General features: G+C 46.4%; 2 protein-coding genes across 2 annotated transcripts; both read right to left on the bottom strand.

The window, feature by feature from the left end:
- Nucleotides 1–2,620: 2,620 nt before the first annotated feature.
- Nucleotides 2,621–7,148, bottom strand: LOC142559578 (zinc finger X-chromosomal protein-like). The gene is made up of 2 exons (XM_075671159.1): nucleotides 6,906–7,148; nucleotides 2,621–3,239 (listed from the first exon to the last, which is right to left on the bottom strand). The coding sequence occupies exons 1-2, from the start codon at nucleotides 7,007–7,009 to the stop codon at nucleotides 2,927–2,929; spliced, it is 417 nt and encodes a 138-aa protein (XP_075527274.1). The 5' UTR covers nucleotides 7,010–7,148; the 3' UTR covers nucleotides 2,621–2,926.
- A 5,068-nt stretch (nucleotides 7,149–12,216) lies between these two features.
- Nucleotides 12,217–17,357, bottom strand: LOC142559579 (zinc finger protein SNAI1-like). Its single transcript, XM_075671160.1, has 2 exons — nucleotides 16,949–17,357; nucleotides 12,217–13,310 (listed from the first exon to the last, which is right to left on the bottom strand). Exons 1-2 carry the CDS (start codon nucleotides 17,053–17,055, stop codon nucleotides 12,992–12,994), a joined length of 426 nt encoding a protein of 141 aa, XP_075527275.1. The 5' UTR covers nucleotides 17,056–17,357; the 3' UTR covers nucleotides 12,217–12,991.
- Nucleotides 17,358–17,760: the final 403 nt, after the last annotated feature.

Below are 17,760 nucleotides of genomic sequence, written 5' to 3' on the forward strand. Positions count from 1 at the left end.
ATGATCTCTACGTAAGGCATGCCAAGTATTCAGCGGTTTTAAAATAATCTGCGGTTAGTTCATTCACCTTTTTTTGAATGAGGACGATCGATAAATCGCGACACCAAAGCGTTACACTAAACCTTAGGATGAAAATGACCGCAAAAGCTAAAAATTGCTTCGTTTGTCACCACCGTGTATCCAAATGAATTTATGGAAAACTCAAATTTCTTAAACGCCCTAGCGCACCTTTAGCATGATTTCACAGAAGAAGAATCAACAAAAAAAGGTAAGACAATAGAAAAGAAAAGGACGGGAACAGCGATAACTATCACCGAAGTTTCACCGAATGCAAACAGGACGCGAACAATGAGAATAAGGAAGATGAGGATGTTTACTAACATCCCCTGTACACAGGCTGGCGACAAATTGTCACCTATTCTGCTTTATTTTTTGTGCTTTATTGGATTCGTCGGCGTCCACCCTTTCGTCTATTTGATTTAGATCTTCTTTTCGTATTGAAAACCTCCATCCCACTATTATACCAATATAACTACGCGCCCAGTGACTGCTATCCCCTGAATTCCTTCCCTGCTTTTTTATTTCTGCAATACATATTTACACAATAACCTCCTATTAAACGGTACCAAGAAAAACCCCAATGCGCTCCATTCACGGTTACATTTTACGAGCCATCAGGGCTGTTCTATAATTTTTTGTCAACACAGCCTACATTCGAAACTCTGAAAGGGCCCTATGGACAAGACCTTCCATACTCCAATATCCCACCTTACTGTACCCATTCTCATAATCATTACTTATACCCTTCTTGGTATTTTCTCCGGTTCAATCGCTTTGGAGCAGAGTAGAAGGCTAAAGAATATTACCTCAGGTCGAACTCTATCTGCTTATTGAAAATATTGTCCACACTCAGCCGCAATTTCTTTCTTTCAGAGATACTCGGACATGCCTCTGCACGTTTAGTATGGTTGTATCGATGGATGGATGGATGCTGTGAGCGTGCGTTTGAAATGGAGGGGGGGCGTAAATGGCTCCACCGAGTTCTTTTTTTTTTTATTGAGACGAGTCTATTACCTACACAATTTTTTTATGCGAAGCTTTTTTGTTTACTAACCTCACCCCGTTTCGTGACCGCGGCTGCAGAGTGGGTGTTCCCTTTCCCAATAGGCGCACCAATCGCAACGCCTCGAAATGGCACTCGCCTCAGCGCCACCGCGGAGTGCACTGTAAAAGAACACGAAATTATTTCGTACTTCAAAATGCGCGGAGACAAAGGTGAGAAAGAGGCTGAGAAACTTGTCAACCAAGTAACGTGTAATTTAAAGTGTAAGTCGACAAGCGGGAGTGATGAGAAAGAAAGAGAGCGACAATAAAAAAACATTATGTGGTCATACGTGCCTTAGCCACTATGATTATGAGGCACGCCGTAATGAGGGACCATGGAAATGGAGACCTTCTGGGTTTCCTTAACGTGCAGCTAAATCGAAGTACACCGATGTTTTTGCATTTCACCTCCGACAAAATACGGCCGCCGTAACCGGGATTCGACCCTGCGCCTTGACGCTTACCAGCTGAACACCTTAGCAACTAAGCAAGCACGGCTGCTGAAGAGAGAAAGAGGGACACCGAATGGGCTGTAAAGAATGAAAAAAAAGCACCAGGGACATCTACAGGAACGGGAGGAACGAAATTTGGAAGAAAAAACCTGTTGGATACACAAAGGGCGGCTGCTATAGTTCAGGCTTGCTATAGTTGAGGCTTGAGCTGGTTGCTAAGGAACAAAAAACGTAAGGAGCAAATATTCGCAACAAGACATGTGAATGCTGCAGAATATATTCAGAGGCCACTCGGCACCACCTAATGCCACGCGAAAGGATTTATCCGGAACCCGGAGGTAACATAAACCTTCCAAAAGCGCTTCAATTTACAATTGCTTGAAGCACTAACCGCTCAGCAATCGCGATAACAATGAGACGTTAAGAGTATTGGTTAAGCAGGAAAGAAATTGATACTCCCCGATTGACTGCAAGTCTACGGGCGATACATGGCAGATGGAGAAGCTTCGAGAAAAAAAAAATGATCATCGAGATTTAAAGAAAAGCACCGGAATGAAAGCATTACAGCACACCTGGTCAAACCAAGCAGGCTGAGTGACTCTCTCCGCGCCGTTACGAAGGGGATGCGAGTAAAGCATCATCATTAATGTCCATTAATTAGCCACTGCAATGTTCTATTTGATCATTAGTTACGTGCTCGAGCTAAGCCAACTAGAGCAGCGGTTCTTCCGCTTTGATAATCACGTTTTTCCAGGCAGAGTCTGGAGCTTGCGCCATCGAACAAACGTGTACCATTTTTAGCAGCTTTGTATAATGCAAGGCGCTAAAACTATTGATAAAGTTACCAGCAAAGCTCGAGGATATTAGGGCGGCATGTATCACTCACCTTCACTATTAAAACTCTACTATAAATATTCTTACTACAATTTCTTCGAAGGAACATGTCTCGCTATTTTGTTCAATACAGGAGGCATGCAAATTTATTTTAACCATGGCTAGAGGACTGCGAAGAACGGACGCGTTCTTCGAAGAAAATCAAACAGGTGGCGCACAGTATCCCTCGAGATAACCACTGTAAGGACTTTATTGGCAGGCATTTATCAGCCGTAGTCAGAATGAATATGATTAGCCCCCTTTGGTTTGTCAAGAAGTCAGCGCACAGCTAGAACAGTTGAGGCCCAGATCGCAAGTTTTTCTTCGAAGGCACACGACACGTCTTGGCGCCAGGGTGACATCCGGAGACGTCACTCCTCGCGGGCGAACATCCGGCTACACCGACGCAGATGCGAGACCTGCGACTGTGCTTCCCGACGCGCTGGACCAATTTCCTGGTGTGTGCTACCGTGTTAAGCAGAGCCTTCGACGGCTTCTCAATCCCGTGCGCCTACGTGGAATAGAGACATGTGGGTCTCGTATCCATCTTTGGTATGAAATGTTTTGCCGCACACGCCGCACACAATGGATGGTTCGCCGTGCGTACGTAAATGCCTCGTAAGGCTCCAAGGTGCCTTAAACTGTTTCCCACAAACGGAGCAGTTGTGGGTAGTCTTCAAACCACAGGCGTGGTTTTTGAGGGCCTCCATGTCGGAAGAAGCGAACCGACAACCAGGGCACTGTAGGATTATGTTGGCAGCCTGGTTCTCTCGCTGCTGCCACGCTGCTTCTCTGGTTTCTTCGGGAACTCTGCGAGAGAACAGATATGGAGGACACTTCATTAGTAAAACTTTGCTGTAAAGAGCCCAAATTTGGGATCGTGTAGTTGCTTGCAGGAAAAACCTACTCCTCTCGAGTGCTACCGCCTTTGCAACGGACATTTGTATTTGGCAGTGCCGACGCTTTCCGATCATGGATTTGGCACCAAGTAACAATCGGCTTGCTCTTCGAAAATTACGAATCGTGAATGTCTCAAAACTGTGTTCTAGCTTGGAGCCCAATGGTAAGGCTGTAAGCCGTTCATTGTCTGCGCTGCACGATACCAGAAATTGAAAAGCCCCTTAATTTACCTTATTGTCGCCTGTTTCTTTGGCGGTGTTGACCTGCACCTGTACCCACAATAAAAGTTAGGGACGTGAACAGGCATAGATCGTACAAAACTGGTGTCATGGTCAAGCACGTCGGCTATCTATGCAGGTGCTTGACTCATGGAAGGGTGCAGCGATATCGAAAGTGCTCGCGGGCCTTCTACAATTCGTGGAAGGCACGCGCCCTTCCACACACAGACAACAACGCACACACGCGCGCATATATATATATATATATATATATATATATATATATATATATATATATACACACACACACACACACACACACACACACACACACACACACACACACACACACACACACACACACACACACACACACACACACGAGGGATGAGCTACACCCTCAGGTGGTTAGTGGGGCAGAAAGCGTCGCCCGGAAAAGGCATAAACTAGCGATAAAGAGTGTGCGCGTTCGAGAACAGTGCTGTCTCGTCTTTTCGTACGTGCGATTTGAGAGTATGCGTTGAGCGAGTTCTGCAACTTTCTTTCGCCACCAACAAGTCAGCCTCGCACCCTCCCCGCGAAAGAGCGGCCACTGAAGCCAACACGGAGGAAATTCACACGCAGTATCTTTTGAAACTCTGGCCAAAATTGCTGGGCATGTAGCGCGCTCAAGATCAGTACAAATTTTGAGAAACAGATGTACTGGAAACGCAGATGTCGGAAAAAAGGTAATGTGTTCCTTATGGTTCACTACTTCGGTAAAACAATAAATAGTCCATTTAATCAGATCAGTTATGCTGCTACTGGCTCAAATTTCTAGCTACTGGCGGCGTGATCTCTACTCAGCCTTAAATCGCAAGAAAAATCCTTCTCCTGGATCACGCCACACGAGATACTGTCGCGTTTTTGCTAGGAAACTCAAACTTGCTTCCCGATGAGCAAGAAACTACGTGCGCATGAAACCGTCAGCTGTTTCCGGCTTCTCACGTATATGTATATTAAAATTCTGTGGTGTTTTGGTGATAAAACGGCGAAATAATTTATGGGCCACGCCGTAGAATTTTGACGACCTGGACTCCTTTATCGTACACTCAGAGCACGGCAGTTCTTCCATTACGCCTCCGGCGAAATGTGGCCGCCCACACCGATATTCGAAGCCGAGTCCTCGCGCTTAGCGGCCTAACGCCAAAGCCAGCAGTACAAGTTACAAGGTTCGTGAAAATGTTTTGAAGCAAAGCCTCCAGAACACCGGTGCGGTACACGTCTAGACCTTTAAAGAGGTACTGACAAGATCTTTTCAACAATTTTCTTGCTTTCAAGGTCCTAGAGCTTGAAAAACTTTGAAAACAGTCTTCTCAGAGCACTATAAAATAGCCTTGTCACCATTTTTATTAGGATTTGGAGGTCTAGCATTTTCATTCAGCGCAACAAATACACACTCAAAAATGTCATGTCAGAACCACTTTAGCAAATATTATCGACAGGCATCATACATTCGTCATCAAATCATAAATTTAGCCTGTGTTTCTTTCATGAATTTAGCGGATGCTGCTCTTATAAGCATTCTGCAGCAATCGAACAAGCCACAGCCTATGATTTTACCTTTGACTTCGGTGCTCATTAAAACTGCACAGGCATTCTGCTTGCAAAGATTAAAGAGACAAACTTGTATTTATATACAGGCGGAAATCTTTCGCCCGGTGCGTAGTCATTGACAGACCAATCTATGCAAGAAATAATCCGGATCACTTTTGCCGCACGCTTAGACGAAGACCGGTAAAAAGTGCAACGATCACAAACTGCTGTTCTGAAGATTTCTAAGCCTGCCATGTCCCTCGTGTCTTTTCTTAAATCACATCATTAAAGAAATCACGTATATCAGATAGCATACCTTTATTCATTAAGCTCGATTACTCCTAGAGGTAAACATCACTTGCACAAGAAATCAGTATGTATATATGACTTATTAAGAAAAACTTCTATTTAACTTCATAAATATTTGACGGCACATATTGCAATGCACGAATTCTATCCGGTGAGTTGTCAAGGCGTATCAACTTCGAACGAATTTCCAGACTCTCACCAGATTCGAGATAATGATTTGCGAAATTGGCGATCAAATACGTTTTCATCCCAGTTATCTTTGTGCTTCATTGACTAACAATCTTCCTTACAAAAGTAAACGGAACAGCAGTGCGTTTTTACCGCTAGTTCAACGCTGCACACCTCAAATGCAGTGCAATGTGTGATGCGTCATCACATATTACAACAGCCAATTGCCGCTTTATCTAATTAACCTGAAACTGAGAGCCCTTTCTCAAATACAGATAAATTTCTATCTAACGTCGCACTCAGAAAGGCATAAGCAAATTGACGCTTATGAGCGCGAACATTTTGTCGACCCGCGTGGGTGCGCATGTATGAGGCGGAAAAGAACGACTGGACCTTTTTCTATCTAAGCAAACGTGCATAGAGCAACAGCGTCCTTTTTTAAACCTATATGAAGGTAAGCTTTCACGATGGTGCTATAAGACATCTTCTGCAAAGCTTCTAGCAGCCCAACCATTATGCACCTCCTTGACAAAATCAGTAGGTTGCGAATACAACAATCACACGACAAGTAAATACATTCTAACCGAAATTCCCCAACATTACAGCACTCCTTTCCCGCGATGAAACAAATATTATAGCGCTCGCCGTTGTGGCCTATTGAATTTGGTGCTGTGCTGCTCAGCCAGAGGTAGCGGGATCAAATACTGGCTGCTGCGGCCGCATTTGAATGGGGGCGTGATTAAAACCCGTTTTCCGTGGGGTTCACGTTAAGAACCTCTTGTGGTCAAAATTGATCCGGAATCCGCCATAACGACGTGCCTGATAACCACACCGTGGTTTTGGCAAGTAAACGCGCACAATATAACTGAACTTTACGTTTAGCATTGCCCTACCCGCAGGAGTGACCTACCATAATTTGCAATAAATTGACCGGCTAAAGGCATAAAGCCTTAAGGTGTAGAAAGCTTCGTTTTATTAAAATAACTAGACACTCTAGAGCATGCGCTGTATCTGTAGAGGATATTAGGTAGGGCGTGTTCGTTGGACGAGCAATTTAGTACGCGCTAGAGCTGGTGTACCGGCCCATGTGCTTTGGCTACATGCAAGACACTTCCCCATTGCAAATGTCTCTTGTGTCAGCCGTATTCGCCAAGACAGCAGCAGCAGCAGCAGCCACTATAAGCAAAGTGCAAAAGAGCTCGTCCAGAAATGTTCACCGCAAAGGAACGTAAATGTTTGTCAAGGTGCATGTCACGGCGTGTCTAGGTTTCACATTATTCAAAGTAAATGTTCAATGCAAGCTCACCCGCTTTTGTCCAGACCAGTGGCTGCACTGCTTGTACCATCGCCGATGCTACAGCTGCCGCCCGACATCGTCGAGTAGGGTCGGGCTGTTTCTTTCCCGGCCATAGTCGCCCTTCTTGTGCGGACAGTGGAGCGGGTTAGTTCCTAGGGCACGGTAATACAGGTGCGGTCCAACTTCACGCTATCTACGATTGTGTGCCAAGGCGAATTCCTGCACCTTCTGCCCAAACTAGCACCTGGTTTCGAGACATGGCACTGCGCATGCGCGTCCTTTCTAGCTCTCGCTCCTAACTATACAAGTCTCTTGCTTTATCAGAAGGTGATAAAAGGCAGTTTGGCACATGTTCGCAGATCCTGTCATATCTATATCACGACTTGTACACCCACATCTCATAGTGCTCGAGCGTAGCATGCAGTGGAGGCTTGTCACTTTTACCAAAACCACACGCAACTGATGAAATAATAACAGTCCTCCTGGGCCAGTTATACTTGTTTGAAACATTTTTTATACTTTTTTCAGTTATACTTTCAATTCAAAGCACAGGTTCGAATGAAAGCGAAACGAAGCACTATGAAAGCGGTTAATATAACTATATAAGTAACCGCGATCCAGCAAGGCGTGGTGGAGGACTCCGGAAATTTCGACCACCCGGGGTTCTTTCTGACGTCCACCTAAATCTAGGTAGTGGGGTGATTTCGCCCCCAACCAAATGCGACCGCCGTGGTCGGATTTCGATCCCGCGACCTTGTGCAGCAACCACGGCGGGTAACATTTATGCTTGTCCTCCACAAAGGTTACAGCATTATTCTTTGGCAAATTCTTTGTTTATTCAACACACCACTCAAGCTATGCCGAAACACAAAATCCGAATCAGGCCGAGACCGAGTGCGAGACGTCGCAGTGACGTCACGATCACGAAGGTGGTGTATAATACTTGTCGAGAGGAGAATGGTTATTACACGTGTATGCACAGAAGGGTACCACGCATATCATTCTATGTTTAAGTAATCTGCAACTCTTGTGTCCCGAGAACAGAAGGTCATTCTGGAGGATTTGCCATGAACAGGCAGACACCCAGTGGTTAAACCCATGAAAATAATATATATCATGGCATCTGTTCACTGCAATCTACTTCTATATTAACAGATCGGCGCTCCCTAGAGGTACTTGTAAACCTAAATATATACTAATTTGATTTGATCTACAGAGGGAGCTGCGTTCAGACGCACTGCGACTGCTACTTAAATTTACACTGTTCAGTTGTCCTACACGCAAGCTAAGGCACGCAATGGTCAACGTTCAAAGACTAGCTCGCGAAAGAGAAGCTCCCGGGTGTGTTGTACAGGATTCCTTGCGCTGGTTTTGAACACTTGTACATAGGTGAAACGGGCAATTTCAAAAAAGGATAGAACAGCACAACTATAATGTCAGCATCAAGCACATGGCAACAAACGCGTTGGTTGAACACTCAGTGCGCACGCGCCGTGGCATGGACTGGGATAGCACGACAATAATTTCAAAAGAAAAGAACAAGGCGGCAAGGCTTTAGCTGAATCCATTCACATACGGACTACGGCACAAACGCTCAATCACAACTCACGCAATCTGCCCCCGATATGCACCGGATGCTCACGCCACATTAAGAAGCGTACATAAGCAAACTTCGCATCAATCCCTTCATGGTGAACGAGGCTTTTGTAGTGGGGCTGAAATGTCATTTATTGCGATAGCAAATACATGGATACTCCAAGTGCATTTCCGCCGTCGGCGTCGGCGTCGCCGTGAGGTCCCGTATAAAGTCCAAGGGAGATAATACCGTCGCCGCGCCCCTACGCTCTATGCGTGAGTGAAAGCGCACGAGCGCAGCACACGATTACGGCTCGACATCGCCCTCGAAAGAACAGACGAAAGTGGACCGCCGCCGCCGTCGTGCGCGAGGCACCCAGTGTTGCGACGCACTGGAGGAAGGGGAGGGAGGTGGGCCCAACGTGGGCTGCGTTATACGCCGGCTGCAACGGCGCATCTGGCGGCTGCACGTGGTCGCAGGTCGTATCTAGAGTCTTATCTCCCTTGGGGGCAGCGTATAGGTGCGTCTGTGGCTCGTATCCTTGCGCTTGCTCTGTGTTCTCGGAGCTCACTTTTCGTCACTTCGCCCACCGCTGCTGCCGCGTTTCCTGAAGCCAGAGTTTTACAGTGAGTTTCCGCGGTCATCGATTGCAGCATTTTCGCGTGCCTAGTCAGGCCATAAAGATGCCACCATCTATTTATTCAATACTCCCTGAGGAGCTTCGTGGCACCGCTGTAAAATCGTTCATATCTTTTCTGTGCTTCATTTTCGGCATAAACTGCCCAAAGTATTTTGGGAACTGTGTCGTTTCGCGGAGCTTTAGCTTAATGTTTATTTAAATGAACAGTTGCAAATTATCTCAAATGTATCAGACTGAATTTTGTTTTAATGGAATGGATAGAATTTGTGTCTTGGTTCAGCAAACCATCTGATGATACTGTCCTCCGAAATTTGAAATTAGTTGGTTTGCTAAAATCGTGCAAGCGCCCATTTGCTGGATAAAAATAAATTATGGAAGCGGCGCCAGAAGGATGAGCTTGGTTTTTTAAAGCCCCTCAAAAGGCGTTCCCAAATTTTAGGGGTTTACTTGCCTGAACCATGATCTGATTATCAGGCACGGCATACTTCCAGCACCATTTTCACCACTAAGGATTTTTAGCGTGCAGCTCAGTCTACGTACTACACAAGCCTTTTTGCATTCCGCCTTGTTCTCAAAGCGGTAGCCTTGGTCGAGATAGCACCAGCGTAATTCAACTCCGCAACATTGCAGTTGCTGAACTGGTGCAGTGCCTGAAGACGGCGTGGTAATAACAAGTGGGCATGACGTCATGTATTGACGATGCACGTGAGGCAGCTGCTGCTGCACAGCAGAACGAATGCATTGACCGCCTGGGATTCATTAATGTAAACCTGATGCACGGGACAAAGGTATTTTTACAGTGTAGCTGTATAGCTCTAGCCTCCAAGGAAATTTCGCTGTAGTAAGCAAAAAACTCCCCATACTTTCGCCGATCCTGGAGATAGTGCAATACTGGTCCAACCCATGGCGGAGGTGAACCAGGTGTTAAGCCCTCCCCATACGTGGGCCTATACCAAATATTATGCAATATCAGCCCGACACACGGCGGAGGTGAAGCAGGCGTTAAGCACTCCCCATACATGGCCCGATGCCGAATATAGTGCTATGCCGGCCGACCAGCGGCAGAGGTGAAGTAGGAGCATCGCACTCCGCATACGTTGGCTGGTCCCGAAAACGTTTCCATACCGGCCCGACCCGCTGCGGACGTGAAGCAGGTGTTAAGCCCTCCTCGTACGTGGGCCGATCGCAAATATAGTGCAATGCTGGTCCGTCCCGCGGCAGAGGGGAAGCATGCGTTAAGCACTCTCCATACCAGGTGCGATGCCGAAGACAGTGCAACGCTAGGCCGACACGCGGCGGAGAGAGAGAGAGAGAGGAAAGGGGAAAGGCAGCGATAATAATTAGAGGGGAAGATCCGGTTTGCTACCCTACGCTGGGTAGAGAGGGAAGCGGAGGTAACGTGATAACAAAGTAGACATAAAGAAAGAAAGGAGCATAGCACTTGCAGCACTATAAACACCTCTTCGGCTACAGCCGCTTCTCCGATTCTGTTGCCTCTAAACGCTGCAACAGTGCCCTCGTCGCGCTCCGGTGCGATGGCTTGTGATGGTGGCATTTTAAAATTACTTCCTCATTTAGGGGTCTTCGGTCAAAGCGCGCTATTGCGATTGCGAGTGATCGTCTCTGTAAATTGTAGTGAGCGCCATCACAGACATGTCAGCTCGTTACCACAGTCATACCACGAGGCGTCGTCGGTCCAGCCGATTAGGAAAGCGAAAGACTTGGCGAAGGCCACCCCTAGCCATATTCGACAAAGCAGGGTAGCTTCGCGACGGAAGAGTCCAGCTGGAAAGCAAAGGCATTGAGAGGAGTCTAGGTTGTGCAACCGGCTGTTTTGAAAAATTCCTGCGTTCCACAAAAACAACGTGATACCGCGGCTGAGCATTCGAAGTTTTCTGGCGGGAACTGTCCTTGATAATAGTACCGGCTCCTCTTCGTCGCCCTGAAGAGCATACCGAGCAGCGTTATCGGTGAAATGTCGCGTGGTGTCCTTCTTTAGTCAAGGTACGGATTAGTTCTCTAACCTCGTATACCAGCGGTTTGTGTGGTCCACGCCGCAGTGATGATAGCAACGACTGCAGTGCTACATTCGAGTCAATGAATATTGAACATCTTCAAGGTTTTCGTTGCTGACGGGACGAAGTGCAGAGCGAATAGCTGCAAGTTCGGCAGCCGTCGGTGTCGTTGGGTGACATGTCTTGAAACTGATGGTGGTGACTTTCGCTGGGAAAACTACGGCTCCAGAGCAACACTGGACAGCTGCCGATTCGTGCGTATAAATGTGTACGTGATCGGTGTACCTCTCGTGCAAAAGGAGCGCAGTTAGTTGTTTAAGAGCAGGTGATGACAGCTCAGATTTTCCTTAATTCCTTGTACGGTGAGGTGCACTGAAGGTTCAGCCAAACAACATGGAGGAATACATCGCTTAGTTGCGGAGGTGAAGCCTGATGGAAGCCAGGTGTAATAATCCGAAATCGTAGTACAAAATGAAGCCTGCGGCCTGTGCACAGTTGTCTGACGAGATTTCAAGACCTCATGCACGCTGCATGATACTCATGCAGCGTGCATGAATATCAGCTTTTTGAAGTCTTGCACCTATCTGAGGACATGTGACCCCTGAAGTCCATGTACATGTGTCGTTTGCGTACATTGATATCTTGATCGCAGCTGGCAGATGATCAACGAGACCAATGAGTGTAAGGTTGAATGCGGTAGGCCTTAGTACACCGCCTTGAGGAACACCTCGGTAGGTGTAGTGTCGTACGGTTTGACCATCGCCGGTACACGCAAATGATCTCATAATAAGGTAATGGGAAATCCATTGGAAAACTCGACCACCTAGGTCAACCATCAGAAGAGCAACGAGGATAGCCTCGTGAGATATGTTATCATGTGCCCCCTTGACAGGGATCGCAAATACCGCATAATCATTAAAGTCCATTACATATACGAAGCACAATTGTAATTCATCATTAATACCATGCACCAGCCAAGCCGACTGGCAAAGCCGGGGCGACTGGTAAAGCGAAGAACGGGTGCGTTCTTCAAAGAAACCAACCACAGAGCTGCCATACAGTGTTGCTCGAGATAAGCACTGTAAGAATTTTATTCGCAAGCATTCTTCAGGCGATGCCAATTAGGCATAATCATCATTAAAGTCAATTAATTAGCCGAAGCAATGTTTTATTTCATCATTTGTTAGATTCACCAGCTAAGCCGACGTGTGTAGCTGGTGTTCCACTATCACCGTAACGTTTTTCCTGGCAGAGTCTTGAGCTTCCGCCATTGAACAAATGTGTACCATTTTTAACAACTTTTTTGGCAGTGGAGGGCGCTAAAACTATTGATAACGTTACAGGCAGGGCTCAAGAATATTAGGGCGGCACTTTGCTCAACTTCACTGTTAAGAACTATACTATCTATATCGGTACTACTATTTTTTCGAAAAAGATATATCGCTACCTTGTTCAATCCAGGAGGCATATAAACCTATTTTAACCGTGGCTACAGGATTGCGAATAACGGGTGCGTTCTTCGAAAAAAACCACAGAGCTGGCGTACAGTGTTCCTCGATATAATCACTGTAAGAATTTTATTCGCAGGCATTCTTCAGCCGTAGTCAGAAGGAATAAGATTAGCCCCCTCTGGTTTGTCAAGAAGTCAGCGCACAGCTAGAACAGTTGAGGCCCAGATCGCAAGTTTTTCTGCGAAGGCACACGACACGTCTTGGCGCCAGGGTGGCATCCAGAGAAGTCACTCCTCGCAGGCGAACATCCGGCTACGCCGACACAGATGCGAGACCTGCGACTGTGCTTCCCGAAGGGCTGGACCAATCTCGTGGTGCGTGCTACCGTGTTAAGCAGACCCTTCGACGGCTTCTCAATCCTGTGCGCTTACGTGGAATACAAACACGTGGTTCTGGTGGCCATTCTTGGTATAAAATGTTTTGCCGCACACGCCGCACTTAAAGGATTCTTCGCCGTGCGTACGTAAATGCCTCGTGAGGTTCCAAGGCCTGTTAAACAGTTTGCCACAATCGGAGCAGTTGTGGTTTTTCCCAAGCCAGTGGTCATAGGCGTGGTTTTCGAAAGCCCTCATGTTGGTGAAAGCGAAGCGGCACACGTGGCAATGTTGGATTCTGTTGGCAGCCTGGTTCTCTCGCTGCTGTGACGCTGCTTCTCTGGCTTCTTCTGGAACTCTGCGAGAGAACAGATAGGGAGGGCACTTCATTAGTAAAACTTTGCTGTAAAGCGCCCAAATTCGGCATCGTGAGGTTTGTTGCAGGAAAAACCTACTTCTCTCGAGTGCTACCGCATTTGCAACGAACACTTGTATTTGACAGTGCCGAGGCTTTCCGATCTTGGAGTTGGCCCAAAGGAACAATCGGCTTGTTCATCGAAAACTAGGAATCGTGAAAGTTCCAAAGCCGCCTTCTTACTTGGAGCCATCGAGCAGTTTTGAACGATGCTAAAACGCAACGAGGCGAATGAACGCCAGTGGTATGGCTGTAGGCCTTTCATTGTGTATGCTGCATGACAGCAGAAATTGCAAAGCCCCGTAATTCACCTTATTGTCGTGTTGCCTTGACGGTGATGAAAGAGGCCCGTGCGCACATCGGCCAACCGCAAAACTGACTCTTTATGATGTGAACCTTTACCCACAATAACAACTTAGAGACGTGAACACGTATAGATCGTCGAAATCTGGTGTAATGGTCCAGCGCATCGGTTATTTATGCACGTGCATGACTCATGGAAGGATGCCTCGAAATCGTTGGTGATCGCGTGCCTTCCACAATTCGTGTCACGCATGTAAATAGAACACACCCACTATATATATAAGGTGCAACATCGTCTACGAGTCAACGATAAGGGCACATCGAGGGATGAGCTACACCCTTAGGCATAGGTGTCACCTTAGGCAGCACACGCAAAAGGCATAAACTAGCGATAAGGAGAGTGGGCGTTTCAATACAGTGCTATTTCGTATTTTTGTACCTGCGATTTGAGAGTATACGTTGAGCGAGTTCTATAACTTTCCTTTTCCATCAATATCTCAGCCTTGCGCTCACCCCGCCAAACAGCGGCCACTAAAGCCAACACGGAGGAAATGCATACGATGTGTTTATTGGAAGTCTGGCGAAAATTGCTGGGCATGAAGCGTGCTCAAGATCAGTACAATTTTTTGAGAAACTGATGTACCGGCAACGTAAATGTCTGCAAAGAGGCTATATTTTTTCTTTTGTTTTTGCTAATTCCGCGAAAACAATAAATGATCCGTTTAGTCACAGCAGTTATGCTGCTACTGACTGAAATTTCCATCTACTGGCGGCGTGATCTCTTTTCAGCCTGAAATCAGAAGAAAAATCCTTCTAGATTATGCCGCACGAGATACTATCACGTTTTTGCTAGGAAACTGAAACCTGGCTCCTGATGAGCAAAAAACTATGCGCGCATGAAACGTCAGCTGTTTCCCTCTTCTCGCGTCTGCGTGTATTAAAAATCCTGCGGTGTTTTGGTGCTAAAACGGCGATATAAATACGGGCCACGCCGTAGAGCATTAAATTTGTCAAGCTGGTGTTCTTTATCGCATACTCAGAGCACGGGAGTTTTTTCCATTACGCCTCCGGCGAAGTGTGGCCGCCACGGCCAGTATTCGAACGCGAGTGCTCACGCTTAGTGGCGCAACGCCATAGCCAGCAGGACAAGACATCTGCGTTTCCGATATTTCCACACCCCTGTGCATACAAGCTTCAAGAAAAAGTTGTTTTGAAGCAAAGCCTCTAGACACGTCTAGACCTTTAAAGAGGTACTGACAAGATCTTCTCGACAATTCATTTTCTTGCTTTCAAGGTCTTGAGCTTGAAACCTTTAAAAACAGTCTTCTCAGAGCTCTAGAAAATAGCCTTGTCACTGTTTTTATTACGATTTAAAGGTCTAGCATTTTCATTCAGCGCAACAAATACACACTAAAAATGTCATTTCAGTACACCTTCAACAAATATCATCGCCGGGCATCATACATTCGTCGTCAAATCATAAATTTAGCCTATGTTTCTTTCACGAATGTAGCGGATGCTACCCTTATAAGCATTCTGCCGCAATTGAACAAGCCACAGCCTATGATTTTACCTTTGATTTCGGTGCTCATTACAACTGCACTGGCATTTTGCTTGCAAAGCTTAAAGAGACAAACTTCCCTTGTATTTATATACAGATGGAAATCTCTCGTCCGCTGCGTAGTCATCGAGAGACAAATCTATGCCAGAACTTATCCGGAACAATTTCGCCGCACGCTCAGATGAAGACCGGCAAAAAGTGGAACAATCAAAAACTTCTGTTCTGACGATTTCTAAGCTAGCCATGTGCCGCGTCTTTTTTTTGAAATCACATAACTAAAGAAAATCAGTTATGTCCCATATCATACCTTTATTCATTAAGCTCAGTTACTCCTAGAGGTGAACATCACTTGCACTAGAAATTATTGCGTGTATATGGCCTAATAAGAAAAAGTTCTAATTAACTTCATAATTATTTGACGGCACATATTGCAATGCATGAATTCTATCCGGTGAGTTGTGAAGGCGTATCAACTTCGAACGAATTTTCAGACTGTCACCAGGTCCGGGATAATGATATGCGAAGTTGGCGATCGAATACATTTTTGTACCAGTTACGTTACTGCTTTATTGACTAACAATCGTTTTAACAATGCCTTTTCACCGCTAGTTTACGCTGCATACCCCAAATGCAGTGCAATGTGTGATGTGTCATCACATATTAGAACGTCCTTCTTGCCGCTTTATGTAATTAAAACACCTCGAACTGAGACCTATTTTTCGAATCCAGATAAGTTTCTATCTAACGTCGCACTCAGAGGAGCGTAAGCAACTTGACGATTATGAACGCGAACGTTTTGTCGACCCGCGCACATGCGCATGTATAAGGTGCAAAATAACGACTGGGCCTTTTTCTATTTAAACAAAAAATCATAGGGCACCAGCAAGCTTTTTCAAGGCTATATGAAGGTAAGCATTGACGGCGGGCTATAAGACTTCTTCTGCAAAGCTTCTAGCAACAACAATTATGCACGTCCTTGACAAAATCAGTAGAACATGAACAAGCTGACACGTAAGTTTCATTGTAACCGAAATTGGCCAACTTTACAGCACGTCTTTACCGCGATCAGACAAATGGAATATCGCTCGCCGTGGAGGCCTAGTGACTGCTGCTGCGCTGCTAAGCCAGAGGTGGCGTGAGGTGACCTCATTAAAACCCGTGTTTCGTGGGGTTCACGTTAATAACCCCTTCCGGTCAAAAGTGATCCTTAGTCTCCCACTACGACGTGCCTGATAATCACTTCGTGGTTTTGACACGTAAACCCCCAGAGTTTAACTTTAGTTTAGGTTTAGTATTGCCGTACCTGCTGAACTGGCCAGCAGGTACGGCAATACTCGTCAATAAATTGACCGAAAGCGCAGGAAACCATAACGCGTAGAAAGCTTCGTTTCATTAAAAGAATAGGACACTCTAGAGCCTACGCTTGATCCGTATGGGATATTAGGTAGGGCGCGTTCGTTGGCGGAGTAATTTCGTAGGCGCTAAAGCTGGCATAACGGCTGTTGTGCTGGGGCTACGTGCAAGCCAATTCTACACTGCAAGCGTCTCTTTTGTGAGCCGTATTCACCAAGACAGCAGCAGTATCCACGGCGGGCAAAGCACATGAGAGCTCACCTAGAAAGGTTTACCGTAAAATAAGCTAAGTGATTGGCAGTCGGCAAGTAACAGATTCTCTAGGTTTGACATTATTCGAAGTAAATGTTCAATGGAAGCTCACCTGCCAAAGTCCAGATCAGTGGCTGCACTGTATGCGCCCTGGTCCACGTTGCAGCTGCCGCCCGACATCGTAAAGTAGGGTCGACCTGTTTCTTTGTCGGCCATCATCGAGTGTCCTGTGCGGAGCGTGCAGCGGATGACTTCGTACGGCACGGATGGGCAAGCGCGGTGAAATTTGACGCAATCTACGAGTGCGTTCGAAGGCAAATTCCTGCACCCTCTGCTCAAACTTCCGCCTCGTGTTGAGACATGTACTGCGCATGCGCGTCCTTTCTAGCTTGCGCGTCTAACAAGACAAGTGTCTTCCTCTATCAGAAGGTGATAAAACGCAGCTTGGCACGTGTTCGAAGATCCCACCAAATTTTCATCATGACCTGTGTAGCCATGTTTCATAGCGCTCGAGCGTTGCACGCAGTGGTGGCTGAGGAAAGGCTGAGAGACCTCGTGTACCAGCTGCACCTTTTTATCGCATATTGACACGTGTACTTATATTTAACGGGCGACCACGTTTCGCCACCTAACAAATGTTATCGCACAGCGCGGGACGCGTCTGTATGTATCCGAAGTTTCTGGAAAGTTATCGATGCTTCTATCCGCTGTCTGTTGTCGCCGAACCTTGTGTTATCTGATTTCATCGCGTGACTCTAATGTTGTAGAACTTTGTGGTAGGCATGCGGCTGGCAACGATTAGTCCGGAACATTCGATGACTGCTGTATAATAGTCGACGCCCTTGACCCGCTGATCAGATTTTCGACGATCACCGACCTTGATCGCCGTTATCGTTGTGCTATAAGTGTAGCCTGTTTTTGTGG

This window comes from Dermacentor variabilis, chromosome 10 (genome assembly GCF_050947875.1).
Source record: "Dermacentor variabilis isolate Ectoservices chromosome 10, ASM5094787v1, whole genome shotgun sequence".
NCBI lineage: Eukaryota > Metazoa > Arthropoda > Arachnida > Ixodida > Ixodidae > Dermacentor > Dermacentor variabilis.

What these genes read in the sequence shown, in the direction of transcription:
- LOC142559579 (XM_075671160.1), bottom strand. Translation starts at nt 17,055, where the DNA reads ATGATGGCCGACAAAGAAACAGGTCGACCCTACTTTACGATGTCGGGC. An exon ending in ACTGATCTGGACTTTGGCAG is followed by an intron (nt 13,311 to 16,948) that starts GTGAGCTTCCAT and finishes GTTCTCTCGCAG; the next exon opens with AGTTCCAGAAGAAGCCAGAG.
- LOC142559578 (XM_075671159.1), bottom strand. Translation starts at nt 7,009, where the DNA reads ATGGCCGGGAAAGAAACAGCCCGACCCTACTCGACGATGTCGGGCGGC. An exon ending in ACTGGTCTGGACAAAAGCGG is followed by an intron (nt 3,240 to 6,905) that starts GTGAGCTTGCAT and finishes GTTCTCTCGCAG; the next exon opens with AGTTCCCGAAGAAACCAGAG.